Consider the following 18,366-nt stretch of genomic DNA (forward strand, 5'->3'; position numbering starts at 1 on the left):
TAACACCCTACCACACTAAGCTTTACGCTTAAGTCGTAAAATGAAGGTGGTGTGGTATTACGACCTCTAAAATAAAATAAGTACATATAATAGCAGAAGAATTATAATATGCTAGGAGCCTTGAAGAAAAGGGGGAAATAAAAATCGCACAATAAAGGCGCAACGCTCAAGGAACGAGTTAACTTACGTACTAAGAAAACCATAACTATCAAACATAAGATAACAGAAGTAGGAGTAGAATACCAAGGATACAAAATAACAAGCTCCTAACTCAGCCTGCGAAGTCAAGACTGGCCGGAGAATATTTACACATATATACATACATATCCAAACCCAAAAGTACATATACACAATCCTGCCTCTCCATAAACCTCTAAGAGGATCAAAAAGAATAAGTCATGCGGAGAGAAATCTAAGTACATATATATACATCATAGCATAACAAAATATCCCAGTAACCACTTCGCTTCAAGAGTCCAGACGCCTAACGAGATGCCTCTCGACCTGCATCTGAAAAAACAACAACATAGTATGGAATGAGAACCGGAGGTTCTCAGTATGGTAAAGGTGCCACACACATAATATATAAGGTCCTGGGAATGCCAGAGGCAATCCTAGAACACCGACACTCAGATTATAGAGCTTAAAGTATTAAACAGAAGCCATAAAAGGTGGTTTTCTAAGAATATGTAAACCTGATTTAACTTAACCTTAAACCTAAATTTCATATTGCCATTCCTCCATACCTCCATCTCCATCAGGATTTCACAGACAAACAAACAGATAAAGCAAGCACAGGAAGGTTACAAGTACTGCAAGTAACAAATATACATTTAGCATAGCAGATACATTTAGGCACACCCAGTTAATGCACAAGCAAGTAGTTCAAATAGTATGCATATGATGCATGCCTGTCCTATGGCTGATGAGGCTCATCTGTCGGTTATCCAGCCAACCCGACAAGTCTGAATTGTCCTTAGACTGTCCCCCGACGTGCATCCCCAAGAGTCTATGCATAGCTTTATCTCAAATAATCAATATTGCTCAATGGGGGTAACATTCCCGGGAATTTATATAGTGCCCGGTCACACTTACGTCGTAGGGTCAACAGAGTATCGAGTTTTCAACCTGGTACACATGGTGGCAAGCCACGGCATTTGATCCAGGGAATCTCGTATCTCAGATTATTCAAATTCATAAGCCATATAAATAATTCAATTATAATTCATCAACATTCACATTATTCTCAATTACATCTCATTCATCATCATACATCAAACATATTCAATCCTTATCCTTCATTGTCACATCTCCCATTCCATCCATCAATAGTTCCAATTCAAAACATAATTTATCCTTTTCTAAATGAATTAAACTTCAAACTTAAAACATACTCATTTTCTTAATAACTTAAAATCAAATCATATACCCTTTAAGTCTAATTCTCTTTTAAATAATCATATAAACAAAATTTCTAACTTTTATAAAATTCCAGCAGCATCTCCTCTAAAACTCGGACTTTGCCACCCTTTTCGGGTCCAAACCTGCTTTCTTTTCAATTCAACACACCCTTCCTCATCATCATAACAGTCACCACAATAAATCTACCTCAGATCAACAATTATACTCATACAATATTCAAATCCAACAACCAAAAATTCAACTAAGGATCATAGTTCACTAATCCTAGGCTTCTAACACAAGATACCTCAAATCAATAATTCACCAAATTATTAATTAATCAACAAGCACCAAACTAACCATGTTCATCAGTAATAACATTCACCATCCAAAATTAATAACTAATTATCCAATAAACTTCAACCAAATATATTCATCGAAAAATTACTAAACATTAAACATACACCCGCATTCCAACTTATCCTATGGTCATCTAGCCTAAGTTTTCACAGAACATTATATATTAAATGCAAGAAACCTAAACCATACCTTAGCCGATTTCCACGTAACGACCAAAGCTATTTATTCAAAACCAAGACAACCCCTCAAAACTCAACTAATCCGCTTCCTCCAAGTTCCAGTATTCACAATTTCAAGCTCCAATTATTTATTCTCAACCTAATACACATTCATAATACATATATACCCAATTTAATACTCAAAGCTCAAATTTAATGAAAATAAAATAGAATTATCGTATCCTCACCTTACCCAAGCTTCACATAAGCAAGAGTGAACGTTTCTCTCAAGCTAATTGGATCCTAAAACATCAGAAATCAAAGAAATTTAACATCTCTTCCAATTATTTGAAAATTGGGGGAAAAGAGTGGCTGGAAGTGATTAATGGCTTACCAAAGAAATTGTTCCGGTAGAAATGTAGAGCTCGACGCAGTGAACGCGTGGCCGCAAACGGTGCGGCGATCGGAGCTCGGACGGAGAAGTTACGGGAGCGGGAACTCACCGTAACCCTTACGGGATGTTTTCCCTTCTTTTCCTTCCCTGGAGCGCTGCTGCCTCTGCTGCGTTTTATGAAGGAAATGGGCTTCAAGCTCATTTAATATGTTGGTCCGGTTGGACCGATGGCCTGGTTTGGGTCCGGTTCAACTGGTTCGACCCGTTCGGTCTAATCTTGGACCGATTTCTTCGAAATTGGTGTCAAAATTCTCGTTTCGATGAGCTCTATCCTAATTTAATATAATATTCACATTTCTAATCTTCCTTATTAAAAATTAATTTATTGACTAATTATCTACTAATTTAACCGGGGTTTACACTAGTGATTTAGGTAAATACATGATAAAAATATATTTTTTTAATTTCTAAATTATTATAGACTATGTAGAGTATTTCTTTAATGTCCTAAGTCATTACAAATGTTTATAATACACCTAACATCTTTTAAGCCATTTTTAAATTATTTTGCATAGAATAAAATATTTTTTGTGGTATAATTAAAATAAATTTATTAAAAAATATTCATGAGCTATCAAGAATGAGCAGAAGAATATTGTATATAATTCGAATTGCTCACCATATAATTCGAATCAGAGTGATTAAACTTCTCCATGCGTAATTCGAATTATGTAATATCTCACCATATAATTTAAAAAAATTTATTAAAAAATATTCATGAACAGTTAAAAATGGACAAAAGAGTATTGTATGGAATTCGAATTGATAGCTCATTAATATTTTAAAAAAATCTCGTAATTAAATATTTTGTTAGCTTTTTTTTAATGTATGAAATAAAATATATTTTTTTAATTTTAAATTATTATTTTTTAATAAATTTTTTAATAAATTATTAATTTTTTTAATAAATCAGAGTGTAATTTGAATCAACCTGATTCGAATTATTGTATGTGTGTAATTCGAATCAGGTTGATTCGAATTAGTGGGTGTGTGCGTTTGTGTATAATTCGAATCAAGTTGATTCGAATTACATGTAAATTAAGTTCGAAACAACTTAATTCGAACTATATAAAAATGTGTATCGGTTGATTCATGAAATAATGTTTGGTTTGGCGGATTTGTGTAATTTTTTGCTCTCCTTAGCTTAATATAGTGATTTGCCCTCTTATATACGTTTATTTTAAGGTAAAATAATTTTTTTGTTTTAAATTTTTTAAAAAGTTTTAAAGTAATTCTAATATTTATATACGAATAAGTTTGTGTTTAGATTTTTTTTTTTTTTAAGTATCGTCATGTGTAAAGCACATAAATTTTGTTAACCTATCTCTACAATTTTGTGTTGGCAAGTTACTAAGATGCTTGTGTGGATGGCAATACTTTAGCTTTTTCTTATTTTGTTTACAGAATTAAGACATTGAGTGTGTTTGTCCTGCGATTATAGTACGTGTATATCAAAATTTATCGTTAAAATTAACTATTAATATAAAATATATATTAAAATATAAATATATATTAAAAATAAATTAAATCACATAGCCAAAAATTGGTCAATGCTCCATCATCATGAGGTTGGCATCAAGGTTTGTTTGTTTAATGTGTATTCTTTTGATATTAGGGACTTTAAATTACGTTGTAATTGTTTGATAAGTATTTTGTTCTTTTTTTAATTTGGACTATTTTTTATGTTTATTTAATGATGTTAGAGATATAATTATTTATATAAATTTTTTATTAATTTAAATTTTTTTAAAAAAATAGTATTATAATATTAAAAACTTTATGACTGAAAAATCTAAAATTCAATATTTGTTAGACCACAAAAAAAAATTAGTATAAGCCAAGTTAAAAAAAAATATTATACAAAAAATTTAAATAAATTAAAAAAAATTTATTTAAAAAAATATATTAAAAATATAATCATTTATATATTTTTTTATTAATTTAAATTTTTAGAAGAGATCATTTGACTATAAACATTAACATAGTTTAAGAAGTGCTTTTGTCTTTTGTTGCAAGAGCAATATAACTTCTTCGATTTATTCTTCTTAGAAGTCAATTATTACTAGAATTATATTTTTAAAAAATAAAATATAATGCTATATGTTCACAAATTAACTCTATCTTTAGATATAATTATTTATGTTATATTTTTTATTTGTTTAAATTTTTAAGAATAGTAATTTAATGATATGATATTAGAGTTTTATTAGTATTTTTACTCGTAATAACATTACGAGAATATAAATTTTTTAAAATTATTGTCTATTTTGTTCTGACAATATAAATTATGCATGACACAAAAAATTTATAAAATCAAATTACTCTTACAGAAAAAAAGTCATTTGTTAAGAAAAGTTTCTGACTAAGAAGACCAATGTATATGTAGATAAAAAATCAAATAATAAGATTTTTAGTTATTATTTTTATATGAAAAAATTTAATTTTTTATTAATCATTAATTTTAATATTCATTATCTAAAATTTAAAACAATTTAACGTGTATACTTTTATATTTAATTAGGTGTTAACTGTTAAGTCTGTTGCATAAATAGAAATAATTAATTTTTATAATTGCTATTTAAAAATAATATTTTTTCTCTCTGTGTATATAAAAATATAATTAGATATTAGCATAAACAAATTATACTGATAGTTATAAAATTAATTCAAAATTAATTTTTTTTAAAACAATTGAATCTTGATTCTAACTTTTAATTATAACATTAGTATTATCTCCAAATTATATGTAATAAATATTTGAAAGAAGAGAAATAAAAATATAAATTAGAAACATAAGCGGTAAAAATTTAAAACTAAATAAAAAACTAAAAAACTATGTATAATAACAATAATAATAATATTTTTTATTTAGATTATATTATTTTGTTAATTTTGTATTCAGTAGAAGAGAAAGATAGAAAAGATAGAGAATGAGAGAAAAGAGAGAGAAAGATAAAGATGAAGAATGAGAGTGAGAGTTTGTTAATTTTGAAAGAAAAAATTTTACTTTAATTGTAAAAAATTATTGGATGACATATTTTGATTTGTCAAATTACTAATATAAAATATAAATTATATATAGAATAAAAATAGTAGAAAGAAATAGAAAAATGGAGAGAGGTAGATGAGAGAATTTAGGAAGGGAGTTTAGTAATTTTGAAAAAAAAATATTTTCTCTCAATTTTAATAAAAAAGTGTTATGTGACACATTTGATTATTAAATTAGATAGTAATATATGATACATAATATAAGTATATTTTAATTTCAATTTTAATATTTTAATTTTAATTTTAATGTAATTAAAGAATGTCATGTTGCATATTTTGATTGTCAAATTAGTAATTAGTCATTGATATTGATAATGATATATAAAATAGTTAAAGTGATTGAAGGAATGAGAGAAATAGAGAAAAGAAGAGAGAGGAGGGGAGAACTCTTTAATTTTAGAGGGAAATATTTAATTTAAATTGCAATGAGAGAGTGACATTTGACACATTTTGGTTGTAAAATTAGTAAAGAGAAGGGAAGAATTCTTTAATTTTAGAGGAAAAGATTTAATTTCAATTACAATGAGAGAGTGACATGTGATATATTTTGATTGTAAAATTAGCAAGGATGAGAGGAGAATTCTTTAATTTTAGAGGAAAATATTTGATTTTAATTACAATGAAAAAGTGACATGTGACATATTTTGGCTGTAAAATTAGAAATATATAATAGATATCTAAAAAATTTATAGTTTGATCATTGATAAATTTTGAAAGTGAAAAAAATAGTATAAAACTAATAAAAAAAGAATACCAATATAAAAATTAAACAAACACAAAAAAAAATATATTTAAGTGAAAATGTTAAAAATATAATTATTTATATTAACTCTTTTAATTCACTTAAATTTTTGAAAAAAGTGGTTTGTATGACAATTTGAAAAGCAAATGTTGGAAAAGTTTCCTCTCAAATGCTAGCCATTGATTGAAGAATATTGTGCCGTCGGTTGAAGGCTAAGTATACATCTATCTATATATAGGCAAGTACATATGTAATGAGAATGGTTTGTTCACTCACCAATTAAAAAGGGTATATCGTATTTCACTATTTAATTAATGGGTAGATTAATACCGTGTTATGCTTCGAATACTATGAATTAAAAAGAAGCTTGTAAGAAATTATACTTTACAGACTTTACTTCTTCTTGTTGCATTATTATTGCTTTGAATACTATCAATTATGGTAGATATGATAGAGGTTCGCAACAGTATTACTGTCAAAGAAGATTGCAGCATGAGTTTCACTAAGGAATGATCTTTTAGTCGCTGTAAATTAACTTTTTAAAATCATTTTTTATCTTAATTAAATTTTCAATTTTCAATCTCAATAATTGGCTTATGAAATGAGAGATGTCTCATTTTTATAAATTACCTAGAGATTTCATCTTCAATAAATGTAGAATTTATAATACATTTTTGTTACATCTAAAAAATAGTTATTTAAAATATAAATATTTGCAGGTGAGTAACTTAAAACATTAGATCGGATAGACTCTAATATCATATTGAAATTGATAAAACTGAGTGAATCGAACTCAACTCCAAAAAATTAACTTATAAATAAAATATGTTTAACACTTATAAATTATTTAAAGACGTTATTCTTAATAGATATAAAATTTATAATAAATCTTAATCTTATTGTAAATTCTAAATTTAAAAAAACAATAAATTTTTTTTATAATAATTGAAATTAATTAATATTCATTGATTAAAAATTAATTCTCTATTCTGTTTATTCTTATAGAATTTCTAAATTGTTGATATATAGTTCTTATTGCCTTGTCTCTGATACTAATATAATATAGATGGTGTGCTTTAACAACTTTTTCTTCTTTTAAGAAATCATACATTACTAATTATTAAGCAATTAAAGGGACAAAAATAAACCGGTACTCATATAACAAGTCATTACTACGTACTCATAATGGATGTAGATTATTTAAATTAAAGTTAAGATAAATAGTTATAAGATAAAGAAGGTCACCTTCGCATAAATATAAGTTAAAACATAAATTAAAAATATACAAATTATAATTGTAGGTGACATATATAACTGCAATTGAGAATTTTTCTTTTTCTATGTTTTATGTAATATTAAACTAAAAGTAACTTTAATTGTAGCACTAATAGTAGAAAAATTTGTAATGTTCTAATGATTTAGGTAAATACATATGTATATACACAAATTTTAAATAAAATATTTTACATATTTAATAATAATTTAAAATTAAAGAAAATATTTTATTCCATCTAAAACAATTAAAAAATATATTTTATTTTATACAAAATAATTTTAAAAAAATAGCTTAAAAGATGTTATGAGTACTATAAAAATTTGTAATATTCTAGTGATTTAGGTAAATATATGATAAAAATATATTTTTTTTAATTTCTAAATTATTATTGACTATGTAGAGTATTTCTTTAACGTGCTAAGTCATTACAAATTTTTATAGTACTCCTAACATCTTTTAAACCATTTTTTAAATTATTTTGCATAGAATAAAATATTTTTTTGTGGTATAATTAAAATAAATTTATTAAAAAATATTCATGAACTATCAAGAATGGGCAGAAGAGTATTGTATAGAATTCGAATTGCTAACCATATAATTCAAAAAAAAGTGATTTGAACTTCCCCATGCGTAATTTGAATCATGTAGTATCTCATCATATAATTTAAAAAAATTTATTAAAAAATATTCATGAGCTATTAAAAATGGACAAAAGAATATTGTATGGAATTCGAATTGATAGCTCATTAATATTTTAAAGAAGTCTCGTAATTAAATATTTTGTTAGTTTTTTTTAATGCATGAAATAAAATATATATTTTTTAATTTTAAATTATTAATTTTTTAAATAAATTTCTTAATAAATTATTAATTTTTTAAATAAATCAGGGTGTAATTCGAATCAACCTGATTTGAATTATTGTATGTGTGTAATTCAAATCAGGTTAATTCGAATTAGTGGGTGTGTGCGTGTGTGTAATTCGAATCAAGCTGATTCGAATTACATGTAAATTAAATTCGAAACAATCTAATTAGAACTATATAGAAATGTGCATTGGTTGATTCATGAAATAATTTTTGGTTTGGCGAATTTGTGTAATTTTTTGTTCCCCTTAACTTATTTAAGTGATTTGCCCAAAAAATAATTGGTTGTCTAGTAGAACTCTTAATTAGTTTTCTATAATTTTAATTTATTTTCTGTTTTGTTTTTACATATTTATTTTTGTTTAAAAAAATATAATATTAAAAAATATACATTTAAGTAAAAATAAGTAATATATGCATATATCATTCACTATATATTTTTGTATTTTTATATATTAATTTACATGTTTTTTATATTAAATATTTAGCACTTAAAATAATCAAACTTTTAATAGACAAAAAATTAAATTTATTTACAGTAGTATAATAAAATTTTATTATAAAATTCTAAATACGTATTTCTATATACAGTGTTGATTGGTAGATGATAAATTTTAGATACATGAAACAAAACCTCTTAATTAAGTTACACACAACTTCTTATCGATTTAATTTTACTTTTATTATTTTCATACATATTTAATAAATAAAAAGGCAAAATATATTTTTTGTTTTTAAAATTTGACAAAAATTTTAAAAATATTCCTAACTTTTATTGTGTTTTAATTTTGTTTCAAAAGTTTTCAATTTGCATCAAATATACTTCTAACGACTAAATTTTTAAAAAATTTAAGATCGATTCAACAACAATTTCATATGAACAACCCTCAACACAAGTAAATCAGTATTATTGTTAGATTGATCTTAAATTTTTTAAAAATTTAGCCGTTAAAAGTATATTTGATATTAAATCGAAAATTTTTTGGACAAAATTAAAACAAAATAAAATTTAAGAATATTTTTAAAATTTTTACCAAACTTAAAAGACAAAAAATATAATTTATCCTAAATAAAAAATAAATCAATAAACAGCATTAATACACTAGTATATATAATAAATAATAATGTAGATGCATGCATTAATGCATATAATAATATTAGTTATTATAATGAGGCCAATATATAGTACAGATGAGATATAAGTATAGATGATGAGATATTATAACGGTTTGATGATTCTGGAGAAGTTGAAAGCAATATAAGCGTGAGAATCTTATGCAGAGTAGCACAGGTGGGTCTGCATTGATTAAGCTCAAAAATCGATTCATCACTACTCTATCTATATACATATACAATTCAATCTGATCTTCAGATTATGTTTCTTTGCAATTTCCACTACCCAGGCCAGGCCCCCGTTTAAAGTTTCTTTCGTTTTCTGCTTAATCATCTTCATTTCTTAGACCGCATGCAACCTTCAATTTTCACCTCATCACATCGATAATTTCAATTTATTTAATTTGCAATATGGCTGAATACATATATATCTATAAACTTGTGAATTCAATAAAGCTATTATGTAATATGCTACGTTGGCTTCATCTTTTTTATTTAGTATAGTCAAATAATGTTTTCTTTTCTTTTCTTCATTCTGCTATTTAGATTTACTGATTTAGAGAGAAAGAAAAGAATGTAGCAGACACATTCTTCATTCTTTTTTCCCCCTAGCTATATAGTTGTAGTATGCTATAAAAAGGAAGATTAACATGATATTCTACTCTACCTCGTATAAATTAAATGACTAATTAATGGTATTTAACAAAGTATTTCATTACATCTGAAAAATAACTGGCATAAATTTTAAATTTTTATTTTGTTATTCAAACTAAAATAATTTATAGTATTATACTCGTGATGATATAACAAAAGAAATAATCATGTGAAATATAATAATAATTATTAATCTTGAAATATCAATGTGTATTCCTATGCTTATTGATAGAATCATTTAATTTTCATTCGACTTTTACACAAACAATCAATCATATATTTTAATATTAGTAAAAATAACTAATTTTTAAATTTATTATTTAAAAGTTATCTAAATACTTATAAGTATACATATATATATATATCCTTGTGTCCATATGCCATATTGATGTTTGGTATTAAAACATAATTAAAGTCAATGAAATCGGAGCCTGTCTTGTTCACTTTCAATGGCACTAGTGTGGGCACAAGTCTAGGCTATAGGAAGATCTTCGTAGTCCTCATTATACATATTATGGATTACTTCTCTTATCTCACTTTTCCCCCTTTGATTTGGTGACAAAGATTGTTCAACTTCACTAGCCATCACTTTTTTTGATATCTCTTCTCTACTTTTTCATCAACTCTATCCTTTTATAATCATGTTCATTATTATATAATGTCAGGCTGGGAGAGTATAATCTTTTTTCATTCTTCTCATTTATCACACTGCCCATATAGGCCATCATCCAATGCCATAACTTGCTTGGAATGTACAGGTGAGGTAATCAGAAATCAAATTAAATTATCATAAGGTTTAATTTGTTAATGAAAAATGCTAGGGGTAAAGTATATACTTATTTATGTATTTTTATTTACAAATTCATTTTTCTTTTATATAAATAGATTTTAAATATGGTATTAATTTTTATGATTAAAAAATAAATAAAAAAATACCAGTAAAAATTTCAAACGCAAATCTTGTGGTGTTTTTATCCGAATTTAGTAAGTAACGGTTGTGGATTGAAGATGAGATTAGATTAGAGTTTTGGATTATATTAAGTTAGATTAAAAAAGATATATTAAAAAGTTTGAATAATTTTATCAGCTAGAGTTAATATTTTATGAATACAACGTTAATTTTATTTTTTTACAGATAAAATTTTTAACGTCTTTGTTAGAAACGAAAAAATAATCTAAAAAAAAAAGTTGTCTATTACTTAGTGTGTAACACTCAATCACATAGAGTTTTACGCTTAAGTCGTAAAATCAAGGTGGTGTGATATTACTACCTCTAAAATAAAACATATATACATATAATAGTCGAAAGAAGATAGTATACTAGGAGTCTTGAAGAATAGATAAAACAAAATTGTAAAATTAAAAGCGCAACACTCAAGATTAAGGATACTTGCGTACGAAGAAAGCTAGAGTTCATAAACATAAACATACAAAAGATAAGAACAGAGAGTCAACAGTACAAAATAACAAGCTCCTAACTCAACTTGTGAAGCTAAAGCTGACCAGAGAATATTTACATACATATATACTTAACCCAAAACCCGAAATACATATATAATAAATCCTGGTTTTCCATAAATCTCTAAGAGGTGCAAAATAAAACAAGTTGTTTAATTTAGAGAGTTATATATATATGACCATATATAAACTATACATCAAAATAAAGTCCCAAAATCCACTTCGCTGCAGAACTTCAGACGCCTAGCGAGGTGCCTCTCGACATGCATATGAAAAACAACAATATCGTATGGAATGAGAATCGGAGGTTCTCAGTATGGTAAAGGTGCTGCAAATATAAGATATAAGATATAAGATCCTGCGAATGCCAGAGGCAATCCTAGAACGTCGACATTCAAATTATAAAACTTAAAGAACTAAAACAGAAATCATAAGTGGGTGGTCTTCTAAGGATTCATAAACCTAACATAAACTTAACTAGAACACTAAATCTCTCCACATTTCCTCTGTTCCTTCATTTCCGGTAAATTTGCACAGACAGACAAGCAGACAATGGCAAACACAGATAGAATACAAGTAATACATATAGCAATTATAATAATTAGCATATTATATTCAATTAGGCATTCTCAATTAATGAACATGCATGCAGTTCAAACAATATGCACATGATGTATGCATGTCTTATAGCTGATGAGTCTCATCTGTCGGTTATCAAACAAACTCGACAAATTCGGCTACTAAACCCTGGACTATCCCCCGACGTGCATCCCCAAGAGTCTATGCATAGTTTTTTTTTCTCATTTATATATAATTGCTCAATGGGGGAACCTTCTTGGGAATTTATAAGTGTCCGGTCATCTCTTACGTCGTATGATCAATGGAGTATTGAGTCTCAACTTGAAACACGTGGTGGCAAGCCACGTTACTTTACTCAGAAAAACTTATATCTCAGATAATTGAGTGCATAAGCCAATAAACATTAATAATCATTCATAATTAATTGCACAATCATTCTTTATAGCCATGACATCACATATACTTCCGTTTTCTTCATTTTCCATACTTAAATTATCATTTTTCAACCTTACTTCAACCTCAAGTTACCATCCTTTCATAATTTCATCTCATTACTAAGCATACTATAAAGATCTAGGGCTAAAAAGATGAAAATAGAAGTTTAGAGGTTTGAAATTATACTTTAAAACACAAAAATTCATATTTGCTGAAATAGGAACCACGCGTGCGCGTGGGCTACGCATACGTGTGGAAGTGCAGTTTAGCCCATTTCGCGTACGCATTGCCTCGTCCGCATATGAAACCCCAGGCTTGCGTACGCAAGGGTCTCTTTTGCCTATGTATGCGTACGCATTGCTTCGTCCGCGTTCGCATACGTGCCAAACAGAGACGACCCTTCGTGCATGGAGGGTATGCGTACGCATACACTACAGTTTGGTTACAAATGGCTAAGTCAGCAGAATTTCAATTTTACATACCAAACTTTCGACGCGCATAATTTTTTCGTTTAAAAATATTTTTCATCCGTTCTTCAAATGGTGTAGCCTTCACGAACTCAATTTTCATATAAAACATATTTGAAACAATTTGTGGATCCAGAAACCAAATTATGGCTCATTGAAATTTGGCTAAAAATAAATTTTTACACAAAATTCTCAACTTTTTTTTTATTTGAAAACCAAACTCAACCTCAGCATTCCATATATAAAATCAACACCTTAACATACCAATTTCAACATTACAACCACCACAAGTTACCATATACAACCATTCCTCGAGTTTAAACAACCATGTGCATAATTTCTCAACAATGTCAACAAAATCATTAATATACCATCATCCATTCATATGTATTCATATTACCATCATTAACTCATCAGGTAACAACCCAGTATCACCATAAGCAATAGTCATCCAACAAATATTCAATTGATAACAACATTATCATCAAAGACACTAAGCATTCAACATACTCATGCGTTCTAACCTATTCTATGGTCATATAGCCTAAATTTTCACAAGACATTATATATTAAATACGAGAAACCTAAACCATACCTTGACCGATTTCGTCGTATAACCCAAAGGCTCCACCAAAAGATTCAAAGCTCAACCCCAAGGATCCAAAGCAATGACACCCAAGCTCCACCAAAGTTTCAATGTTCACAATCCAACTCCAATTTATATATATACACACCTAATACACATTACCACATATGTATACCCAAAATTTAATACCTAATGACATATACTCAAAGAATTTACTATGGGTTGAAATTTTTTACTGTTTTCACGGACCAAACGAACCAAGCCCAACAATTCTCGCAAGCTAAATCGAACCTAGAGCACAAAAATCAACAAAATCTCAACATATATACTCACAAAATTCGAAATTCAAGGGGTAGAGCAACTGGAGTGAGAGGTGAGGCTTACCTATAAAATTATTCCGATAAGTTTGTAGAGTTCGACACGTTGGTCGTGTAGCCGCAAACAGTGCGGCGATCGGAGCTTAGAATAGAAAGCTAGATCAAATTGAATTGAGGACAAGGGTTTGTTCTTACTCCTCCACCCCAATTGTGTTTCCCCAGCATGGATGAAGAGAAAGGAAAAAGGGAAGTTGTGTTTGATTAAGTGGCCGGGTTGAATTGGGTCTTGGGCCATTTTACGTCCGGTTTGTTTGATTAGGTCCGTTCGATTTAGTTTTTAGTCAAATTCTTTGAAATTAATGTCAAAATTCTTATTTTAATTAGTTTTATATTATTTTTACTATAAAATTTATTTTTCTAATTTTTTTTATTAAAAATTAATTTATTGATTTTTTATTCGCTATAATATATATAGATTCTAGTGGAATCAAAGTAATAAAAATGTAATATCCTATAATAAATATACAAATATGATAAATAATTATAATTAATGCTAACTAATCCTAATTATACTCTATTAGTCTTAAACACTCATTAATTTCCTTTAAAATATAATCATTTATATATTCATAGTTTCATACTTAAAATTTTGGATAAATAATATATCACATAATAATAAATTAAATAGTTGTTAGCGTATAACATCTGATTGATGGATTTAAATAATTGGTATTACTGTCCAGATTGTAAAATCAACATTTAAGTAGGTACAAAATATTTGGTCTGAATTTTGTAGATTTTTAATATTGGGATTGATTAATTTGGAAATGTAATATGAGGTTTTTCTATTTTATATATGATGAGTTCTTTTTTTAGCTAAAATACTCATGGAGTTAATTATTAAAGTTAAATAAAGTAGACACAAACATTGCTTCTCCGTGTTATGGAAAAAAGATTAGATGTTAATTATTGGCGAATGAAACTGAAGAAACACACGTACCAAAAGCCGAGAGAAAGAGTAGGAGAAGAATTAGAAGATGGAGCTCCTCTAAAATCTCTCCAGGTTTGTCTTTTTTTTTTTTTTTCTTCCTACAGGCTTCCAAAATTTCTGCAGAAGTCTGGATTGTTTTTTTTTTTTAATTGATGTTCTTTGGTACATTTCTTGCAATTCTTGGTGCTTTTTTATTATTTTTATTAGTTTGAAAGTCATGGATTTATTTTCAAGAATAATGGGCCTCTTCTAATAGGCTTGGATCACTTTTGAGGAAGGCCTAACTTATTACCTCTTGCAATATTGGGCAGGCCTCATTGACAAAACACATGCTTATAAAAAAGAAAAATTTGCTGACCCAAAATAAATATAAAATTTTTATATTTATTGTGTTATATTTTTACACTATATAAAAAATAAAAATATTGATCAACACTTTAATTATTTTTATACTATTAGGATATAAATTTTAGAATTTGAAATTTTAATTTTAATACTTAGTGTTTAAAATGTGGACTAAGTATTAGTAAAAAATGCTAAATTTTATTAGTAATTTATAAATTTTCTGCCTTGAGCCATTTTCCTTCCCACGCAAGAAAGCAAGTACTATATTATTATGACTCATCATTGGCCATTGCATTAATTTAAATTATATTCAGTTAGTCAATGACTTAACACAAATATTTTAAAAAATATATTAAAAGATTATTAAAATTTAATATTTTTTATTATTATTTAGTTATTAATTATCAAAAATATGAGATAAAATATATTATTAAATTATTAAACTAAAAAATTTAAATTAATGACTAAATAATAATAAAAAATAATAAATTCTAAAGGTTTTAATATTTTTTTTCCTTCCCCACGAGTCAACCATCAAAACATGATGAAATAATGCACCACGTTACATAATAAATTAAATCTGAAGATAATAATGGTAGTGTATTTTATGATTAAAAATTAGCTGCGTACTCTATCAACTCAAATTACTAGATTTAAAATTATATATTTTTATTAATTATGTAATACATTGATTAAAATTACTATTGAATTACACTATTAATTATGCCTATATATGTTCATATGAAGCTCCAATAACTCCCATTATTGACTTAACATAAAATGTCTCATCCTCTATCAAAATCAGCTTCATCGCCATTAAATTCCAACTCCACCATCGACGATCCTTTGAAAAACCTTGGCATAGTTCGAAACCAAGATGGAACTATCACAAGGATCATTCAATATCCAACAACTCCACCAACACAAGACCTAATAAACCCTATTCTGACCAAAGATCTCCCTCTAAATCCTAAAAACAAAACTTGGGTACGCATATTCCTACCCAAAAAGGCACTTCAAAATCAAAATATCTCAACAAAGCTCCCTCTTATAGTTTACTACCATGGTGGTGGTTTCATATACACAAGTGCTTCTTCCACCATCAACCATGACTTCTGCTCTAACATGTCACTCCAACTCTCCGCCGTCATCGCCTCCGTTGACTACCGTCTTGCCCCGGAATACCGGCTGCCTGCGGCCTACGACGACTCCGTTGAGGCCTTGCATTGGCTAAGAACCACCGATGAAACATGGGTACGTGACTATGCTGATTTTTCTAAGTGTTACATCATGGGTTCTAGTGCGGGAGGGAACATTGCTTACCATGTAGGGCTACTTGTGTCCACAACCGTTAATTCGTTTGACTTTGACCCTTTGAAGATCAGAGGGCTTATATTGCACCATCCGTTTTTCGGTGGGTCCCAGAGGACTGAGTCTGAGTTGAGGCCGGTCAACGATCCAGTTCTGCCTATTGGGAACTGCGATCTTATGTGGGAGCTGGCGTTGCCTGAGGGTGCAGGGAGGGACCATTGGTATTGCAATCCAACGGTGGTGGATGATGATGTATGTTTTGAAGAGATCAAACGGCTGAGATGGAAGGTCTTTGTTTTGGGATGTTATGGGGACCCTATGATTGATCGCATGGTGGGGTTGGTGGCCATGTTGAGAAGAAAAGGTGTTGAGGTTGTCGATCACTTTGGAGAAGGCCATCATGGGGTTGCATATGGTGATCCAAGCAACGAGAAATTCTTCCTTCGAATAAAAGATTTCATAGATATATAAATATAGAATTTAATTTTTACTTATGGTGAATGTAAAATAAATGGGGAATGCTAGGGGGACAATGACTTTGTTGAACAATATGAACAACCACCAATCAAATAAAAACACACTACACCTCTAAATTAATCCTCTAAATTTTAATATTAAAATAACCATCCATACACTAGTAAAATGAACATCCGATATATCTATTGTTTACATTGTTTAATATTTTCATTGTTCACCTATACTTTTCCAAAATAAATTTACATATTTATTTAATTATGTAATTTTATGTAAAAAATAATTATTCTGTTAAATTTGAAAAACTTAAATTATTATGATGATCAAACATTATTAATATATTAATTAAAAAATTATAAAATTATTATTTACTTCAAATTGTTTGGTTAATGTGTTTATTAGTATGCAGAATTAATTTTGAACAAAAAAAAATATATAAGCTCATTATGATGAAAATGTGTCTTTGCGTAAAAATATTTCATACTATATGACTAAATTATTTAAAGGGAAAACAAAAGCTAATTGGACCAAAAAACATGTGCACAGTCCAAAATAATATTTCTCCCTAGACTAACAAACCTTGGTCCAAATTGAAGGAAGAGAGAAAGACTATGAACAAAGCTATGGTTACTTATTACATTGTAAAATAAAATTTAAAATTCAAATGAATTAATTGCTTGCATAGGTAATCGAATCATAAAATTAAATTAAGTTAATTTTATGATAAATGTTTTGTCTCTTTTCTCTCTTTTCTTTTTTGTTTTCGATTGTCAATTAGAAAAAAAAAAAAAAAAGAAAACAAGCTATCAGAGAAAAAATTAACAGTGGCATGTGGAAGAAGAAAAGGCTATGATGGAAAAAGTCTATGAAAAAGGAAGATCCCAAATAGGGTATGGCTAGATTTTTATCATCAAAGGCAAGATTTTAAAAAGAGCTTTAAGATCTTCCATATCAAGAAAAGAAATGATCTACCTCTGTCAGAGAATAAGATCTCAGTTGTCAAAGCTCGTTTCTATTTTTATTCATAAGAAAATAAGATCTCATTGCCAAAAGTTCATTTCCGTTTTTGTCTATCAAAAAAAGAAGATAACTTCTAAAGCTACAAGATAGGAAGAAGAAAAAATAGAAACTTTGGAGCTATCAAGGATCAGAGGTTCATCAAGGGTCATAATTCTTTTTTGGAGCTAAATTCAAGATCAAGGCTCAAAGTGAAGGAACTTGATGAGAAGGGTTGAGAGAGGTACATGTATGTTGGTTTTGTTTCGGTTTTTCCTCTCTCTTCTCTCTGTTCGAACCGCAACTGCTTTTGGGTTGGAGAAGATGTTGCTAGCTT

The 18,366-nt window shown here is 27.9% G+C and overlaps 1 protein-coding gene and 1 long non-coding RNA gene across 2 annotated transcripts; one reads left to right on the forward strand and one right to left on the reverse strand.

Annotated features, from left to right (window-relative positions):
• Positions 1-231: 231 nt before the first annotated feature.
• Positions 232-2,489, reverse strand: LOC130982975 (uncharacterized). Its single transcript, XR_009087216.1, has 4 exons — positions 2,314-2,489; positions 2,168-2,222; positions 1,951-2,079; positions 232-510 (listed from the first exon to the last, which is right to left on the reverse strand). It is a non-coding gene; the product is annotated as an uncharacterized LOC130982975 (long non-coding RNA).
• Positions 2,490-16,028: 13,539 nt separating this feature from the next.
• LOC130982534 (probable carboxylesterase 120) lies at positions 16,029-17,248 on the forward strand. Its single transcript, XM_057906571.1, has one exon. The coding sequence runs from the start codon at positions 16,029-16,031 to the stop codon at positions 17,028-17,030; it is 1,002 nt and encodes a 333-aa protein (XP_057762554.1). The 3' UTR covers positions 17,031-17,248.
• The last annotated feature ends 1,118 nt before the right edge of the window (positions 17,249-18,366 follow it).

This window comes from Arachis stenosperma, chromosome 5 (genome assembly GCF_014773155.1).
Source record: "Arachis stenosperma cultivar V10309 chromosome 5, arast.V10309.gnm1.PFL2, whole genome shotgun sequence".
Classification (NCBI taxonomy): domain Eukaryota; kingdom Viridiplantae; phylum Streptophyta; class Magnoliopsida; order Fabales; family Fabaceae; genus Arachis; species Arachis stenosperma.